The sequence below is a fragment of the Bos indicus x Bos taurus genome, chromosome 1, assembly GCF_003369695.1.
Source record: "Bos indicus x Bos taurus breed Angus x Brahman F1 hybrid chromosome 1, Bos_hybrid_MaternalHap_v2.0, whole genome shotgun sequence".
NCBI lineage: Eukaryota > Metazoa > Chordata > Mammalia > Artiodactyla > Bovidae > Bos > Bos indicus x Bos taurus.
In genome coordinates, this window is record NC_040076.1 from 135238371 (window position 1) to 135258513 (window position 20143).

The 20143-nt window shown below is 41.1% G+C and overlaps 1 protein-coding gene across 3 annotated transcripts in view; it reads left to right on the top strand.

Moving 5' to 3' along the window:
* The window catches only part of TOPBP1 (DNA topoisomerase II binding protein 1), a 70601-nt gene extending 58250 nt beyond the window's left edge, over positions 1-12351 (top strand). For 2 of the 3 annotated variants that reach the window (XM_027545727.1, XM_027545738.1), the window contains exon 28: positions 11505-12351. In XM_027545727.1, the coding sequence (XP_027401528.1) occupies positions 11505-11648 (144 nt within the window). In that variant the 3' untranslated portion in view covers positions 11649-12351. The remainder of the gene's footprint in view (positions 1-11504) is intronic. The other variant, XM_027545746.1, reaches the window with a different exon arrangement.
* Positions 12352-20143: the final 7792 nt, after the last annotated feature.

Genomic DNA, 20143 nt, shown 5'->3' on the forward strand with positions numbered 1-20143 from the left:
GAGAATTAGTGTGGTATGTCTTGCACTGGAATTTATTGACTCTTGGGTGGAGCTTGGTTTCAGTGTAAGTATTGAGTCTTTTGGGTGAGCTCTTGTCTATTAATGTTGCCAGAGTCAGGAGTTCTCTGATGTTCTCAAGTTTTGGAGTTAAGCCTCCTGCCTCTGGCTTTCAGTCCTTCTCTTATAGTAGCCTCAAGACTTCTCCATCAATACAGCACATATGATAAAACATCTAGGTTAATGGTGAAACAATTCTCCACAGCAAGGAATACCCAGAGAGATATATAGAATTACATAGAGAAGAGAAGAGGGAGGAGGAAGATAGAGGTGACCAAGAGAAGAGGGGGAGTCAAAGGGGAGAGAGTGATCAAGCCAGTAATCAATTCTTTAAGTGCTCTGCACAGACCAGAACACCCAGTGAGATTCACAGAGGTAAGTAGAGAAGAGAAGAGGAAGGTAGGAGATACAGGTGATCTGGAGGAGAAAAGTGAGAGTCAAAAGGGGAGAGAGCAGTCAAGCCAGTAATCAAATCCCTAACTGAAAATGGATACTGAAGATAGATTCTTAAAGGTACAAAATTGATAATACCAAAAAGCAAGATTAGAAATCTAGAATAGACTCTCAAAAATACAATATAAAATACAAAAACAAAATCCATCACAATATTTATATATATGTGAAATTTACTTTAAAAAATAGGGTCCTTTTTTTTGCTAGGTAATACTAGGTTATGAAAATTAAAGGAGTAATAAAGAACTTAAACTTTCTTTAAAAAATTAAAAAGTCATAATAGTAAAAATATATCTAGGAATTTCTCTGGAGCTGTTGTGGGCATTGTGACATTAGTTCAGTGTCAGTCCCTTTTTCCAGCTTGTACTTGTTTTGAAGGTCTATAGGTCCCCCTCCAGTGCACAGTCAGTATTAACCACAGGGTTTTAATGCGTTGCACCTGTCTCTTCCACAGCGGTTCCTTCTTCTGTTTATTTTTACTTCCTCTGTTTGCAAATCTCTTCAGTGTCTAATTTCTGCCCTGACACAAGGGGGTGAAGGTGGCTACTTATTTAGGCTCACTTGTTCAGTTGTGTTTTGGGAAGGGAGGGACACTGCAAACAAATACCACTGGCATGTGTGGGGAGTGCTCACAGTGTGTGGACCACCCTGGGTTTACCACAGCCCAGGGCAGCGTGTGTTTCCCAGGTCTACACTGCTCAGACTCCAGGGTGCTCTTCAAGGACACTGTCCCAAGTGGGCCCTACATTTCATGCAGTCCCCAGGTCTAAGCTGCTCAGGTTCTCGGGAGCTTTGCAGGGGCACAGACCCAGATGGGTTGTGCATTCTGTGCCTCCCAGGTCCGAGCACCTCAGGCAACCCAGTACTTGATGAACACACTGTCCCAGAAGCACCATGCATCTTAATCACCTCCCTGGTCCTGGCCTGTTGGTTTCCCAGGTATGCTGCGAGAGCACCATCACAGATATGCCGTGTGTCTCTGGGGAGCTAATCTCAGGCTGTAACACTCCTGGCAGATGTCAACCATCCAGGAACCCAGGAAGACATAGCTAGCAACTGGGAGTCTGCTCATAGTTTGGTAGAAGATGCAGTCTCCAGAGCTGAGATTGCAGCAGCCCCTTGCCTTCTGGCTCTGGCTCTGTCTGTTACACACCTGCCTCTCTGCCTCTTGGGGGAGAGAGCCCTATATTGCAGCTGGCTCTCACTCCTTTGGTATTCACTCATCTTTGTTCTGTGAGTGCACCAGAGGTGACTGTGCTGTGTTAGAGCCTTTCTCAGGAAAGTTGATTTTTTTTTTTTTTTTTTTCTGTCTCTCTGGTGACCCCATGTTGCAGTCTCATGTTAGCTCTCTCTGATTGTCATCAGGGCATTCAGGCCCATTCCTTACCCTAAGGACCGATGATGCTGCCACTCCTCCCTGCCCAGCCCCCACTCTCCGGTGGTAAACGCAAGCATCTGGGCTGCTGTGATGCTGGCAGTTGTGGTTAGGTGTGTATTCTGTGGGGTTCTTTTTTTTTTTTCTCCCAGTTATGTTGCCCTCTGAGATTACAAAACTCCCCACAGACCCACCTGTGAGAGGGTTTCCTACTGTGTGGAAACTTTTCCTCCTTCACACTCTCTCCCCAAGACAGGTCTCTATCCCTAAATCTTTTGTCTCTGTTTCTGTGTTTTATATTTTGTCCAACCTCCTTTCTAAGAGAATGGGCTGCCTTTCTCGGTGCCTGGTGTACTCCACCAACGTTCAGAAGTTGTTTTGTGGAAGTTGCTCAACATTCAGATGATCTTTTGATGAATTTGTGAGAGAGAAAGAGGTCTCCCTGTCCTATTCCTCCACCATCTTGGGACCGCCTCCCCCTAAATATATTTTTTAGAAATCTATTTGTTGAGATATGAGGTTTTAAAATTCTACTAATTGAATAAGGGGCAGGGATTAGGGGAATGTAGAGGAAAAGGCAACCCACTCCACTCTTGCCTAGAAAATCTCATGGACGGAGGAGCCTGGTGTCCATGGGGTCGCAAAGAGTTGGACACAACTGAGCGACTTCACTTTCAGAGAGGCTCCTGTACTTCATCCCTCCAGAAGTTACTGATTGTTTCAGGGATATGGCTGCCATCTAAGATAGGACCCAACATAGATGAATTGCTTAATTTGTACTGTGTCAAGTGTTTGTATGTGTACTATATAATTTGTTGGTATTTTTTCTTACATATGAAAGAGTGTATAGAAAGTATTTCCTGGTTAAAGAATAGCAGAATGTCATCCAGGCACCCAGGATAAAATATAGATTGCTAGTCTCATACGACCTCCAGGTGCTCCTCTCTGGTTGTTTGTATCCTTGCCTTTGTCAGGGTTGATACGTGTGTCAGGTTCTAGATATCTGGAAAAATGCTTTGGGGGAGTAAACTGCCCTGTATTTCTGCATCTGAGCTCATCATTGCCTCTCTGTAGGTCTCAGGAGTAGGTCAAAGCAGAAGACATTTATAGAGTGAGGCAGCAGGCTAAGGATGGGAGAGCAGCAGCTTCATGTCAAGTTCATGGCCAAGAGAAACCAAGCAGAGGTAGGACCCTGAGATAGGCTTACCCCAGTGTTCTGATGTCAGGTTAGAAACTAGGTGCTGTGGCTGCAGGAAACTTCGTGATAACAGATTTCAACATGTCTTCAGTTGTGTTGCTTCAGTTTGGATGGTCACCCTGTATCTACTTCTGTACACTGCCATCATCCCAGGAGCTCCATTCACTGCCCTTTGTCTCTTCTAGTAACTTTTGTCTCCTTGCTTCTAGTATTGCTATTGAGTAGTCTGAAGCCATCTGATTTATAATCCTTTATATGTAACTATAATCTAATAGGAAGTTCTTTTTTTTTTTCACATTTTCTTATGTCTGAATAGTTTCTGTTTCCACTAAGCTGTGTTTTCACAGCTGGGTTTTCATCTTCCATTTTAGAGGAATTTATCAGATATCTAGTAATTCTTGGTTTTCTATACATGATTAAGACAAGGGGGTAAAATGCTGTTCAAAAGTATTGAGCACATTTGCATCTTGTCCATTTTGAGCTGGGTGAGATGGTTTGGGTGGACTAATTATTGGACCTCCTCTCCTAGATTCATAACAGTGATTCATTTTATGTACATATTGCAAAGTGATCCCCACAGTAAGTCCGTGTACAACCACAAATTTTTTTTATATTGTGTGTTGAGAACCTCCAAGATCGACTCTAAACGAGTTTCAAATATACCATGCTGCTGACTGAAGTCGGACACTTCAGTCATGTCCGACTCTGTGTGACCCCATGGATGCCAGCCTACCAGGCTCCCCCGTCCCTGGGATTCTCCAGGCAAGAACACTGGAGTGGGTTGCCATTTCCTTCCCCAGTGCATGAAAGTGAAAAGTGAAAGTGAAGTCGCTCAGTCGTGTCTGACTCTTAGCGACCCCATGGACTGCAGCCTACCAGGCTTCTCTGTCCATGGGATTTTCCAGGCAAGAGTACTGGAGTGGGGTGCCATTGCCTTCTCCGAAATATACCATACAGTACTATTAATTATAACCGCCATGCCGTGAATTATATCCCCATGACTTACATATATCAAATTTGTATCTCCTAACCACCCTCATCCTTCTTGCTCACCCACCCCTCAACCCCCTGCCTCTTTCAAGCAACCATCAATCTGTTCTATCTGCTGAGTTCTGAGGGTTTTGTTTTTTAGATTCCATTTATTAAAAAAACCATATAGTATTTGTATGTCTCTGTTTGACTCTTTTTGCTTAGCATAGTGCCCTCAAGGTCCATCCATGTTGCCACAGTTGGCAGGGCTTCCTCTTTAATGGCTGCCAGTATTCCATTTAGTCTGTGTGTGTGTGTGTATGTGTTTGTACCAGTTTTCTTTATCTATTCATTCATTTCTGGATACTCATATCTTGGCTACTGTAAATAATGCTTCAGTGAACACAGGAGTGTAAAGATATTTTCAAGTTAGTGTTTTTATTTCCTTTGGATAAATACCCAGAAGTGGAATTTTTGGGCCATATAGTAGTTCTGTCTTTGATTTTTTGTGGAACCTCCATACTGTTTTCCATAGTGGCGGTAGCATTTACATTCCTACCAGTGGTGCACAGAGGTTCCCTTTTCTCTGCACTCTTGCCAACATGTGTTGTTTCTTGTCTTTTCTATGTAAAAGTTATTCTCTCAAGTGTGAGATGTTATCTCATTGTGGTTTTGATTTGCATTTCTCTGTTGATTAGTCATGTTGAGCACTTTTTCACGTACCTGTTGGCCTTCTGTATGTATGTCTTCTTTGGGAAAATGTCTGTCAGATCCTCTGCCTATTTTTTAATGGATTTTTTCCCCCCACTGTTGAGTTTTATGAGTGTTTTGTATACTTTGGATATTAACTCCTTATCAGATACATAATTTGCACATTTTTTCTCCCATTTGACAAGTTGCCTTTTCATTTTGTTGATGGTTTCCTTCATTGTGCAGAAGCTTCTTGTTTGATAATCTCACTTGTTTATTTTTGCTTTTGTTGTCTTTGCTTTTTGTGTCAAGTAAAAAAACCAAAACCACTGTCTAGAAGCTTGCCACCTGTTTTTTTCCTAGGAGTTTTATGGTTTCAGGTCTTATGTTCAAGTTTTTAATCCATTTTGAGTTTAGTTTTTTGTGTGATGTAAGATACTGAGTTTCATTCTTTTGCATGTGGTGATTTAGTTTTCCCAACACTGTTTATTGAAAAGACTGTCTTTTCCCTGTTGTATATTCTTGGCATCTTTGTTGTAAATTACTTGACCATGTATGCATATGATTATTTCTGGGTCTCTAGTCTATTCCATTGATCTGTTTTTAGGCCCATAGAGTGTTGTTCAGTCGCTCAGTTGTGTCCAAGTCTTTGTGACCCCATGTACTATAGCACACCAGGCTTCCCTGTCCTTCACCATCTCCCAGAGCTTGCTGAAACCCATGTCCATTGAGTCAGTGGTGCCATCCAACCATCTTGTCCTCTGTCATCCCCTTCTCCTCCTACCTTCAGTCTTTCCCAGCATCAGTGTCTTTTTCAGTGAGTCAGCTCTTCACATCAGATGGCCAAAGTATTGGAGCTACCAATACTTTGGTCCTTCCAATGAATATTCAGGATTGATTTCCTTTAGGATTAACTGATTGGGTCTCCTTGCAGTCCAAGGGACTCTCAAGAGTCTTCTCCAACACCACAGTTCAAAAGCATCAATTCTTTGATGCTCAGCTTTCTTTATGGTCCAGCTCTCACATCCATGTATGACTACTAGAAAAACCATAGCTTTGACTAGACAGACTTTTGTTGGCAAAGTAATGTCTCTACTTTTTAATATGCTGTGTAGGTTTGTCATAGCTTTTCTTCCAAGAAGCAAGTGTCTTTTAATTTCATGGCTGCAATCACCATCTGCAGTGATTTTGGAGCCCCCCAAAATAAAGTCTGTCACTGTTTCCATTACCCATCTATTTGCCATGAAGTGATGAGACCAGATATCGTGATCTTAGTTTTCTGAATTTTGAGTTTTAAGCCAGTTTTTCATTCTCTTTCACTTTCATCAAGAAGCTCTTAAGTTCCTCTTTGCTTTCTGCCATAAGGGTGGTGTCATCTGCATACCTGAGGTTATTGATGTTTCTCCCTGCAGTCTTGATTCCAACTTGTGCTTCATCCAGCCCTGCATTTCACATGATGTACTATTTTGATAACTGTAGCTTTGTAATATAGTTTGAAATCAGGGCACATGATGCTCCAGCTTTGTTGTTCTTTCTCTAGATAGCTTTATTTGAGGTCTTTTGTGTTTCCATACAAATTTTAGGATTGTTTGTTCTATTTCTCTGGAAAATGCCATGGAATTTTGATAGGGATTGCATTGAATCTGTAGATTGCTTTGGGTAGCAAGGACATTTTAACAACATTAATTTTTCTAATCCATGGACACAGATTGTCTTCATTTCATCAGTCTTACTGTTTATAAATGTAAGTTGAATTTATTGCCCAGTGTTTTATTCTTTTTGTTGCAATTATAAATGGGATTATTTCTTCTTAATTTTTCTTTTTTTAAAGTTTAAATTATCTTTGTTGTTAAATGAATTTCTTGAAAGGGAACCCTCTTGTACTATTGTTGGGAATGTAAATTGATACAGCCACTATGGAGGATAGTGTGGAAATTCCTTTAAAAACTAGGAATAAAACTACCATATGACCCAACAATCCCACTACTGGGTATATACCTTGACAAAACCATAATTGAAAAAGACACATGTACCCCCAGTATTCGTTGCAGCACTATTTATGTGTGTGTATATATATGTATGTATATATGTATATACCTATGTGTGTATATAATGGAATATTACTTAACCATGAAAAGGAGCACATTTGATCCAGTTGCTAAGGTGGATGAACCTAGAGCCTATTAGAGTGAAGTCAGAGAAAAATATTATATATTAACACATATATATGGAACCTAGAAATATGGTACTGATGAACCTGTTTGCAGGGCAGCAATGGAGACACAGAGAACAGACTTGTGAACACAGAGAAGGGGTGGGAAGGAGAAGGTGGGACGCATGGAGAGAGTAGCATGGAAACATACACACAGCCATAAGTAAAATAGATAGCCAATGGGAATTTGCTGCATGACTCAGGGAACTCAAACTGCGGCTGTGTGTGTGACAACCTAGAGGGGTGGGATGGGGTGGGAGGGAGGTTTAAAGGCAGGGGACATATGTATACCTATGGCTGATACATGTTGGTGTATGGCAGAAACCAATACAATATTGTAAAGCAATTATCCTCCAATTAAATATTTTAAAAAATTGAGCAGAGGGGAATAGCTTTCTTATAAACAGGATATAGTTGGGACTTGGTTTTTATTCTCTAGTTTAGTCTACAGTGTAATTACCAATACTGGATTTTCTTTTTTGCCATCTGTCTTTTGGTTTGTCTCTCAGTTCTTTGTTCCTCAGTTCTTGTTTTTTTTTGGTATTTTTTTAGAACTCCATTTTATTCATTGTCCTTTTCTTGTCTGCACTGGCTCTTCATTGCTGTGTGAGCTTTCTGTAGTTGCAGTGAGTGGGGTCTACTCTCTATTTGTGATGTATGGGTTTCTCATGGCTGTGGCTTCTCTTGCTGAGGAGCAGGGGCTCTGGGCACATGGACTCCATAGTTGCAGCACATGGGCTTAGTTGCTCCATGGCATGTGGGATCTTCTGGACCAGGGATTAAACCTGTGTCCCCTGCATTGGCAGGTGGACTCAACCACTGGACCACCAGGCAAGTCCAGCGTCCATTCTTTTTAAAGCAACAACTTCTCTGCTTTTTTTGGACACGTGGAAGTGTTTTGCTCTACTGATTACAATGCACTTAATTTTTCATAATCTTTCTAGAGTTACTATTGTACCACTTTGCATAAAATTTAGTAATCTTGGAACCATATAGATTAAATTGCTTCCCTTGTTCTTCAAACCAGGAGTCAGTAAACTATAGCCCACAGTCCAGTCTATTGCCTATTTTATAAATAAAACTTATAAAGTTGAAACCCAGCTGTGTTCATTCATTGACATATTCTGTTTGGCTGCTTTTGCACTACAACTGCATACATAGTTGAGTAGTTGCAGCAAAGATTTGCAACTACTAAAATGTTTAATGTGTGACCCATCTGTCTGTTATAACTCCACAGTTTTGTGTAATACTTTAAGTTTTGCCTTAAACAGTCTTATTTATTTTAAGAAAATCAGAAGGGAAGCCTTTTATATTTACCCTAATATATATCATCTTAAATGTTATTTCTTTCTAAAGAGCTAAGTTTTTGTGTGGTTCATTTTCCTTCAGCCTGAAGAACTTTCTTTAGTTTGTAATACAAATATGATGGGGACCAATTCTAGTTTTCTTTTTTGAAAATGTCTGTTTTACCTTTATTCTTGAAGATTTTTGATAGGATATAGAATTGGGAGTTGAGTTGTTTTCTTCTTCTAGTACTTTAAAGACTTCATTCTCTCCTGGCCACTTTTATGTCTGATAAGAAGTTAATGGTAATTTGAATTGTTCTTTATGCAATATGTCATTTTTCCCTCGCTTCCAGGCTATCTCTTATGCTTGGCAACCACTAATCTTTTTTTTTAAGAGGACACTAAAAAAAGAATTATTTCGCTGTGTGAGGTCTTAGTTGCAGCACATGAGATCTTCATTGCTTCACGCAAGATCCTTTGTTGTAGCACATGAACATCCTGATCGTGGCACACAGTCTCCAGTGTGTGGGCTCAGTAGTTGCAGTGCGTGGGCTTGGTTACTCTACAGCATGTGGAACCTAGTTCCCCAACCAGGGATCAAACCTGTGTCCCCTGTGTTACAAGGTAGATTCTTAACTGCTGGACCACCAGCAAGTCCCAATTAGTAATCTTTTGTCCATTTCTATAATTTAATGATTTTTTAAAATCTTAAATAAATGAAATTACTAATAGTGTGTGAACTTTGGCAGTTGGCTTTTTTCACTCAGTAAAATTCTTTTGAGATTCATCCAAATTGTTGTTAGTATACACTTTTATTCCATTTTATTACTGAGTGATACAGATATACTACAGTTAATCTTTAACCTGTTGAAGGCCATCTGGGTTATTTCTGGCTTGGAGCTGCTAGGAATGTTTGTATAGTTTGTATGTGAATATAAGATTACACTGCACTGGGATAAGTGCCCAAGTGTATGTTTCCAGAGTGGGCATATTTTACATTCCCATCGTCAATGTCTGAGTGATCCAGTTTCTTTGCATCCTCATCTACATTTAATTATCATTTCAGTTGGCATATAATCTCTCATGGTTTTAGCTTGTGGCATTTCCTTAATGGCTAATCAAAGTGAACATCTCTTTGTGTGCTTTTTTACCATGTTTGTAATCCTCTTTATTGAAATGTCTCCTCATGTCTTTTTGCCTATTTTGTAATTGAATTGGTTTTACCTGTGAGAGTTTTTTGTAGCAGATACTCGTCTTTTGTTGGATATGTGTTTGCACATATTTTCTCCGTCTCGGTTTATCTCTTGACTTTTATACTCTTTTTTTTTTTGGCTGTGCCACACAGCTTGCAGGATCTTAGTTCCCCCACCAAGGGCTGAACCCGGGCCCCGAGCAGTGGAAGCACTGAGTCCTAACCACTGAACCAACAGGGATTTCCTACCTTTATCTCTTAACAGGATTTTTTGCAAAACAGAAGTTTAAAAGTTTTTACAGTTTTTATACTTTCTATGACCCATTTTCCATAAAACATGTGAAAGTCTCTAAGTTGTGTCCGACTCTTTGTGACCCCATGGACTGTAGCCCACCAGGCTCCTCTGTCCATGGGATTCTCCAGGTAGGAATACTGCAGTGGGTAGCCATTCCCTTCTCCAGAGATCTTCCTGATCCAGGGATTGAACCCAGTGCTCCTGCACTGCAGGCAGATTCTTCACCGTCTGAGCCACCAGGGAATCCTGGTTGTGAGGTTTAGGACAAAATCGTCAGGGGGTTGGCTAGGGGATTTTCTGCCTCAGAATATCCAGTTGCTTTAGAACCATTTGTTAAAGAGCAAATGGTTAATCCTCCATTTAGTTGCATTTGTACCTTTTTTTAAATTTAGATGTGGGTTTTGTGTCAGTCAGAATAGATTCCATCAGTCTATGTGTCTTTCCCTCTGCAAGGTTTGTTTTTTTTTTTTGCAAGACTCAATTAGTCCTAATACTCAGTAATGATTCCTTTCTCTTTATTCCTCTTTTTCAAAATTGCTGTTGCTATTCTAGTGCTTGTACTTTTTTTTTTGCTTGTATCTTTATATGTAAATTTTTAAATAAGCTTGTTTGTCTATAAAAACACCTTGCTATGGTTTTAATAGGAATTACACTAAACCTACAGGTGAGTGGAAGTGTTTGACATCCCCAGTCTATTAAGTCTTTCAGTCCTTAAAGGCAGTAGGCAGTTTGCTTGGCTGACATTACACAGTAAGTTGCAGCTCAGATCTCAGTTGGGTTCTGGGGGCCTTACCTTGAGTCTCTGACAGACATGATTTAGGGGTCAAGTCAGAATTTGGTCAGTGTTTATAATACAGAGTTGGAGCTCCCCTCAGATCTTCTGGAATTTCCCACCTCATTTTCTAGTGCTATGGTGCCATTCTGTCCTGTGGCTCTTCAAAATTTTCTGTTTTAGCCAGTCAACATGACATAGACAGGGGCATCTCCCCTGACTAAAAGCTGTAAAAAATGAAAAAGAGGATTTGCCCTTTTCATTCCTTTCTTTCCAGAGGTCAGCCCCCCCCCCCCCATTTGGTATTTGCCTGATTGTTTCTTCTACAGTGTCTTAGAGTAGTTGCTTTTCGTATATTCTGGTTGGAAGTTATACTTGTTAAACTTTGGAGGAGTTGGATTGAAAGGCATTTACCCAGTGTGGTGGTGATTTCTTGTGTTCTCCAGTCTACCATGTTGCCAGGAATAAACTGCACTTATAATAGCTGTTTTCTTTTATGTTGCAATATGGCTGTGTGGAAGAAAAATGCAAAGGATTTTGGAGTCAAGTGGAGAGGTACATGAATTTGGCTTTGCCACCTGCTAGTTATATAACACTGTGTCATTTAACCTTTTTTATCTGTAAAATGGAGAATAAAAAGCCTATCTCACATGTTTATTGAAAAAATTTTTTAAGGTTTTCAGAAACTTGCATCTCACTTAAATGATAGCTATTAATTGTATTTTATGTTTTCTCTATTCTGTTTTTTAATCTATATTTAATCCATTAAGATCTGAGATAGCCCACCTCTGCCTGAGCTGTAAACTCATTTTTCCAATAAAAGGTGAAATTTTGTTACATGGGATCTGTTCATTAAGGGTGACAAATGCTAAGTAGCTATCTTGGAAGACTGATGTTTAAGTTTTTTGATTATAAAGCAGAGTAAAGAAATCTATTACCTTATTAACAGTTTGAAATCTGAAAAAAAAAAAAAATTAACAATGTTGGGTTTTTCCCCTTTTATAGGAATCCCCTCCTCAAGTAGAAAATTACTGTCTACCAGAAGCTGCTTCATTTCTTCAGAATAAAAAGGAACCTGGGCCTGGATTCTCACAAAAGAGGAAAGCTCCTGCAGAAAAAAATAAAATCAAACGACCCAGAGTACAGTAATTATATTTACTCAGTTACCAAACATTAAATGTTTTTTAAATTAATAACTTGATGACTGTGATGGATTTGTAATTTAAAGACAAGAACCTGGAGAATTCAGCTTCAGTATAGTGATGAAGCTTGAAGTTAGTTTTCAACACCTGAAATTTTAATCACTGAAATATTAACTGATCCTAATAGAAAGTTACCTGAAATAACAAAATGCAGCTCCTCAGCTAGCTTGTCGTTAAACCATATTGATGTGTGTGATGTGGGTTTTTATTTATTTGCTTGTAAGTATCCAAGTCTGTAGTTTAGTGGAAGTTTGAGCAAGGTGTTAGATTTTGCCTTAAAATGTCTGCTTTAATTCGTAACAAGAAAGTTATCAATTGGGATTCATTCATATTTTCCCTGATTTTTAGCTTCTTACCATTTTATCTCTTCTTAACAGGAGCCTGAGCACAAGGTTTAATGAGGAACTGAGGCTTTAAACTTAAGTGTGTGTGTATATATGTATATGCATGTTTGTACAAATCTCCATGATGTTTGCCAAGTTTGGGGGGCCAAAACTTGGAAGATAAAGACAATAAAGAATAAAAGTAGTGACTCAAAGTAGTTGTTCAAATAGATAATTAAAAAAAAAAAAAATTCTGGTAACCATTCTCGTTGAAGCAAATAAAAGATTTGTAAAACAGCTTAAAAATAAATCTAGTTATGTTTCTGATGTTGTTTATGTATAATTATTAGGGCTTCCCTGGTGGCTCAGTTGGTAAAGAATCTGCCTGCAATGCAGGAGACCTGGGTTAGATCCCCAGATTAGGAAGATCCCATGGAGAAGGGAACGGCTACCCACTCCAGTATTCTGGCCTGGAGAATTCCATGGACTGTATGTATAGTCAATGGGGTCGCAAAAGAGTTGGACATAACTGAGTGACTTGCACATACACATGTAGAAATTTGCTCTGGTGGGTTAAAAAAAGGAAGAACTATAGAACTGCATTAGCCTCTATTAATCTAAACCTAAACACCAGATACTACATGCATGGCCACAGTTCTCTAAATGTAAGGCTACCTCACTTTGTTTAAGGGACTGTAATTCTGATGTAAATTGTTCAGTTCCTAGTAATAATCTTTGAAAGGCAAACTCAAATGTTGATGAATTAAAATACTTAATCTGAACACCAAACCCCTGAAGTTTTCATCAGATTTTTCTCTAAATGAAGTAGGGGTTATCACTGCCCTTCAGTCTTTTTAGCTTTGAGCTAATTCACGCCTTCAATTCAGTTCAGTTCAGTTCAGTTCAGTTCAGTCGCTCAGTCGTGTCTGACTGTTTGCAACCCCATGAATCGCAGCACGCCAGGCCTTCCTGTCCATCACGAACTCCCGGAGTTCACTCAGACTCACGTCCATCGAGTCAGTGATGCCATCCAGCCATCTCATCCTCTGTCGTCCCCTTCTCCTCCTGCCCCCAGTCCTTCCCAGCATCAGAGTCTTTTCCAATGAGTCAACTTTTTGCATGAGGTGGCCAGAGTACTGGAGTTTCAGGTTTAGCATCATTTCTTTCAAAGAAATCCTTAGGACAGCACAAATTCTTACACCAGCAAACAGGTAGCATTGTCATATAAACTGTACTCCTGCCCTCCTCCAAACAAAAAACCCATAGACCTGGTTTTATTAGCACCATTTTGTGTTAGCTGTCCTTTCATTGGCAGTTTGAGGTATGATTCTCTCTGAATTTAACTACTTAAAAATTCTTTGAAATAGGTACTCTTTTCTTGATGAGCACACTGTTTCCAGAACAAATATTATTCTACTATTTCTCTATCTCAGAATAAATGAACTAATGTAGCATTGTCTTTTCTGCCATGATTATGAACTATTTTCTCTGTTCAGGCCTTAATGTACAATTTTAAGGCTCCAGATCTCAGCTTCTCTTGACTCTCCAGAATCTGTCTACACCCTGCATAACACATTTTCAGTCAGGTTTTGACTCTTAGCACTGTAAATGTCTTATACCAGCGAAGTCTTCTTACATGCAGATAATTCTAAGCATAGGTAGATATCTCATTTAAAAAGGAAGAAAAAAACTTTCCTTGATTATTCTGACTTTCTCCTTAGAATTACTGTAGTATTTTAATCTATGACATTTAAATTAGCATTTCTTATATTTCCCTGTGACTCATGTGCATTACTCTGGCCTCATCACAATTCACTGATTCAACAAATATGACTCCTCAGCATGTAAGGTAGTTTGTGGACTTCAGGAGCAAACCACTTAGCATACATGCTCCCTCAGAGTTAGAGGTATGGCCCTCAGTGCAGACACTACACTCAGTTATCCTCGGATTTAGTATTTATATTTCAGGTTGAATTTTATCTTCCTCAGCCCACTAAAGAAAATTTCACAGATTGACACAACCCGATATGTGACTGTACTTGGAGATTGGCCTTTAAGGAAATAATTAAGGTTAAATGAAGTCCTATGAGCGGGCTTTAAGGAGAGACCAGGAGTTCATGGGCACAGAGGAAAGGCCACATGGGGACACAGGCAGCTGTCTGCAAGTCAGGAGAAGATGCTTTACCAGAAGCCATCTCTGGCAGCATCTTGACCTTAAACGTCTAGCCTCCAGAACTGTGAGAAGTTTGTTGTTTAAGCTCTAGTCCATACCTGTTCATTTTGAGACAGGAGGGGAAGGGACAGGACAAAACCTCTGGACAGTGAAGGAGGCCACAGCTATTTATTAGCCTGCTGAAAATGCTGGAACTGGCTGAAACCAAGATGACTTCAAGAATAATCTGGTCATTGACATTTAGCTTATACTTTCATTGTAATAAAATCACTCAGATGGGAAAAGTGGGCAGTGGCCCAATTTCTGGAAAAATCCCATCCTTCCCTGAAATAGCGAGAGTATTCCTCCCAGCCATTAGCCTATGAAATTACTCAGCCCATAAAAAGCAACAACCCCATGGCATGAGTCCAGTCTCACTTTCTGAAGAGGTTCTGCCAATGGAGTGTGCATCCCTCAAACTCACTTTCACTTTTTGGGGGGGGCTCATTTGTGAAGTCTTTGCTGCATGAAGCAAAAGATCCCTTCTTAGCACTCCGTCCCAGGACCTGATGTTTCCCTCTCCTGCAGCAACTTAACAGATGAACCTTTAACTCGGAGGTACTTCCATAAGTGTTGCTTTATAGTAGAGGTTGGCAAGCTTTCTCTGTAGAAGGTGGAAAATGAACTTTTAAGCAATGTGGGCTGGTCTTTGTGGCATTTTTCCTCCAACCCTCTAAAATATAAAAACTATCCTGAACTCAAGGCCATATGGAAATAGGCAGTTGGCCATAGTGTGACCCCCACTCTAGCCTCAAAAATACTTTTAAATCTGTATTTATTGACCTGTTTTACTGGCATGTCCCCAGCACCTCAAACAATGGATGGAATAAGCAGATAAAAAATAAATATTTTTAAATCAATTCATGTTTCTTGGGGGAAAAAAGTCTGTCAACAAGCAAGGCACACAGCTCTTTGTTTTTCTCCCACTCAAAAAGTAGTATCCTTTTGGCATTTCATGCTTATTTAGCATTTTGGATTCTGTAATTGAAAGTATTGAGTGTTTTAAATTTGTGAGGTATTTATGGGAAGAAAAGCCAGGAGACAGATATGTTTTTCAAGGCATAAAGGAAAAGCAATAGACTATTTTGCTTTTAATATAATAGCAATATTTCTAAAGCAATAGAAACTGATAAAGGAAAGAGAATCAGGCAGTTATCCTACGAGTATGACTGCATTTCAGGATAACCTGACAGTTGAGAAAAGGCCCTATAGAATAATTCCAGGCAGAAAGTGCAGAAGAAATGATAGAAGGCAAGCCATTTTATAGTTTCTAATGAAATCATAGATCTAAGCAAAGAGGGACTTTTATAATGATGGGTCAAGCTGATAATACCTGAACTCACTGGTCACAAAAAGAGTCAGACATGCCTCCTGATGTGATGTAGCAGGAAATAGAAAACATCTGTAATCTTTCCCTCAGCCCCATGACTTGGATTTGATCAAGCTTCCAGATCTTAATAAAATCAATCAACATTGAGTAAGGAGAGATCTGGGCTTCCTTTATGGCTCAGCTGGTAAAGAATCCACCTGTAATGTGGGGGACCTGGGTTCAATCCCTGGGTTGGGGAGATACCCTGGAGAAGGGAAAGAGTACCCACTCCAGTATTATGACCTGGAGAATTCCATGGACCACAGTGTTCTTTGGAAGGAATGATGCTAAAGCTGAAACTCCAGTACTTTGGCCACCTCATGTGAAGAGTTGACTCATTGGAAAAGACTCTGATGCTGGGAGGGATTGGGTGCGGGAGGAAAGGGGGATGACAGAGGATGAGATGGCTGGATGGCAATACCAACTCGATGGATGTGAGTTTGAGTGATCTCCGGGAGATGGTGATGGACAGGGAGGCCTGGCGTGCTGCAGTGCATGGGGTTGCAGAGAGTCAGACGCGACTGAGCCACTGAACTGAACAGTCCATGGGGTCACAAAGAGTCAGACACAACTGAGCGACTGTCAAGGAGAGACCCAGTTCAAAATGATGATGTTTGTGGATCCTATGTCCCATGGACACACTGCATCCTATATACAGAACAATTTCCTCTGAAAGAGCCACAAAAAGTGGTTGCTACGTATCAGGCAAATGAGAAAACCACATCAAAGCAGGTAGGGGGAAGCTGAGACACAGTCTCACCATAAACCCCACCCCCAGCATGGCACCCACAATCAGAAGCAGACTGGCACACCTGAGCTTCTCCCTGGGGAACAAAGGCTTTGAACTCCACATCTGACATCCCACATTTTAAGACCTACACCTGAGAGGCAAGCTTCTGAAGTATCTAGCTTTGACAGTCAGTGGAGCTTGTTTCCTCAAGACTCACAAGGCTACAGTTATCTGGGAATGCAGTGCAGAGGCAGACCGAAAAGGGCCAGTCTTTCTGTAAAAGAGGCCCAACTGCTTATTGTAAAGCTTTGAGGTTTGTATTACAAGTGGAATATAACTTAAAAATTGTGGGAGAAGGCAATGGTACCCCACTCTGCCGGGGTCTAGCCCCGGTGGATCCAGGGAATTCGAAGCGGGGACGGTGTCGGCGAGGATCAGGAAACAACTGCTTAATTAAATTTTAATTAAGGATATAAAGAGTAATAGAATAAGGATAGCTGAGTGAGGAAATTCAGTGGAGAAAAGAGGCTGAATAATTCAGCCAGAAGGTGAGAGAAAGAACAACATGAGGTGACCAAGTTTCCGTGAACAAGGCCCGCACTTTATTTTCCAAAGTAGTTTTTATACCTTAAGTTATGCATAGAGGATAATGGGCGAAGAGGTAGAGTCAGGCAGCAAGCCAGGCTTTCTTCCTGCAAACTTATCATATGCAAAAGTTTAGGTGATTTGCATCATCTTCTGGCCCGGAGGCCTGTTAACATTTTAAGACCCTTTCTTCAGAAAACTTACTTTTCTCTAAAGGTGATTAGTCAAGCGCCACCCTCCAAAAGCATTAGATAAAGTTGCATTCCTACAGAGCAAAGGTGTGGTGGGCTATAACAAGAAAAAGAATTAACTCAAGGTCCCAGGTTACAAACATTAAAACTACTACTTACACCAATTATATTAATCAATACACTGCCAGGGACACAGCAGGTAAGGGATATGGAAACTTAGCAGCAAACATTGGCCCAACAAGTGAAAAACCCTTCACCAATACAATTTCTAATCAATCTTTTAACTGCTCAAAGGAATCTGTATTCAGACAGTTTAGAACATCTCATGCCTCTCACAGTTGGGAGGCTCTGAGCAATCACATGTGGCCGGAAAAACCTATTCAGGCAGGCTAGAGGATTTTCAAAGGAGTTTGTAGGTTGACACACTGTAACATCCAGGAATTATTAACTGGAGCTGTAAGCTAACTCTTTTTTCAGAGAGGTAGTAGGGGACAGCCCCCCGTAAAGTCAGAGGTGTAGCTGAAAGCACAAAGCAGAAAGTAGGCAGACTCTGGTTTTGGGGGCAGATGCTCGAGAATTTCCAGGGGGACTCCTGAGGCTCAATCCCACCTTCGTGTATGCCGAGCCTCCTTCCTCATGACCTTTGCCATGGGCGGAGTTCCTCACCCTGGCTCCTGGAAGTGATAAGACTTCAGTTGAGCTATTCCAGATCCTGAAAGATTACGCTGTGAAAGTGTTGCACTCAATATGCAATATGCACTCAATATGCAATATGCCGGCTCCCGGCACCACTCCAGTACTCTTGCCTGAAAAATCCCATGGATGGAGGAGCCTGGTGGGCTGCAGTGCATGGGGTCGCTAAGAATTGGACACGATTGAGCGACTTCACTTTCACTTTTCACTTTCATGCATTGGAGAAGGAAATGGCAACCCACTCCAGTGTTCTTGCCTGGAGAATCCCAGGGACGGGGGAGCCTGGTGGGCTGCCGTCTATGGGGTCGCACAGAGTCAGACACGACTGAAGCGATGCAACAGCAGCAGCAGCAGCAGCAGCAGGGACCATATTGGTATAAGAACAGACATGTAGACCAGTGGAATAGGGAGTCCAGGAATAGATTGTGGCATTAAGAAACAAAAAGCATCGAGAGGGGATATATGTGTACTTAGAGCTGATTCACTTTGTTGTATAGCAGAAACACAACACTGTAAGGCAGTTATCCTCCAATTAAAAAAAACAAACACTGTGCTAGGCCAAGACAATGCATCATTCTTGCAGCCCTCCAGCTTGGAAACTGAGGTTTATCACCTTTGCTGCAAGACTTTGTTAGGTAGGTAGAATAGGGAAAAGGAGTCCAAAATGGTGGTGGCTAAAAGACAAGGAAGGTCAAAGGGAGGTCCAAGGACCGGAGTGAAGACTTCACGCAGAACAAACAGCACTCTTGGCTAAGCCCAATTTGCATAGGGCAGGCCCAGGTGGAGGAAAAAAACATATAAAAGGAGGAGCCAAAGCGCTGTCTCATGGACTCTCTCTCCCGCATGCGCGTGCGCACTCTCTCTCTCTTTCTCCCTCCCCACGCACTCCTCCACTCTCTTCTCTTTGAGTCTTGGATTCTCCTGCTATCTTATAAATAAAATGGAGCTGTAACACTGATTTGCCTAAGAGCTGTAACACGGTTTGTCCAAGACCCAAGAGCTGTGATGCGCCGAGGGCTTTAATGTCCGTTGCTCCAAATCTTTGTTGTGACAAGACAAAGAACCGAGGAACATACACTCGCGTGACAACTTGAACTGTCGAAGAAAACAGTAGAAGCAACTTCATCTCTGTCTGGTCAGGGTTAATTCTGAACCTCCTAATTTCTTAAGGCTTTTGTGAAAGCTATTATTCTTTATGTGATTTAACAGTCACATGTTTTTTTTTTTTACTATGTGCTTATTCATTTTTTCTGTCTTCATATATCACAGTAGAATAAACCTGAGTTGCATGAAACAGTAAAAAAAAAAAAAAAATTGTGAACCACTGTTGTACACTTGTGTATCAACTGTACCTCAATAAAACAAGCAAAAGCTTTGGCCTGAGGGGCAGGCATTCGACACAGATGTTGCAAGGAGGGGCGGCCCGAAAAGGGGCTCTTGTGTAACATTCAGAAATGAATTGTCAGAGGAGACATACACTCTGACAAAACAAGAGACTTTATTGCGAAGGGCCTCCTGAGTGGAGAACGGTAAGGTAAGGGGACCTGGGAGAACTGCTCTGCCACGTGGCTTGCAATCTTGGGTTTTATAGTGATGGGATTAGTTTCTGGGTTGTTTCTGGCCATTCTGACTCAGGGTATTCCTAGTGGCACGCGCATCGCTCAGCCAAGATGGAGGGCATTGAGAAGGAGTCTGGAAAGTGATAGGATACGTGTCATCTCCTTTGACCTTTCCCAAATTCTTCCAGTTGGAGGTGGCTTGTTACTTCTGTGTTCCTTACCAGGACCTCCTGTCATAAAATAACTCATGCAAAGGGTCACTGTCGTGCCTGGCCAGGGTGGGCAGTTTCAAACAGTGTGTTTCCCCTAACACAAAGAGGTGACAACTGAAGCACTCTCCAAAAGACCGAGGCCACCACACCTGCCTTTTGTACACTCTCTGCCTTGCTCCAGATCTCTGGTACCTCCCAGAAAGGAGCCTATACATTTGCCTGGTGCCCTGATTTTGGGAGGATCCACCCCCACACAGAACACCTCTTCATCACCTGGTTCTAGTAGCTAGTGGGGCTTAGTCCTGCAGGTCCCGTAGGACAAATGGACAAGAGTTCTTAAACAGCCATCACTCCCAGGGCACAGCAGGGAGGCAATAGACTGAAAAACCCATTCTTTCTGTAAAAGAGGATTGGTACTTATTTTCATTGCTACCGCCTGGGGGCAGGCTTCCAATTAAACACACATTGAGAGGCCTCATGAAATACTTATCTAAAGTCTACAGAGGCTGGTTGGAGCCATCTTCAACCTCTCCCTCTGCCTCTCTCCTAGTATCTCCTAGGAAGGAAT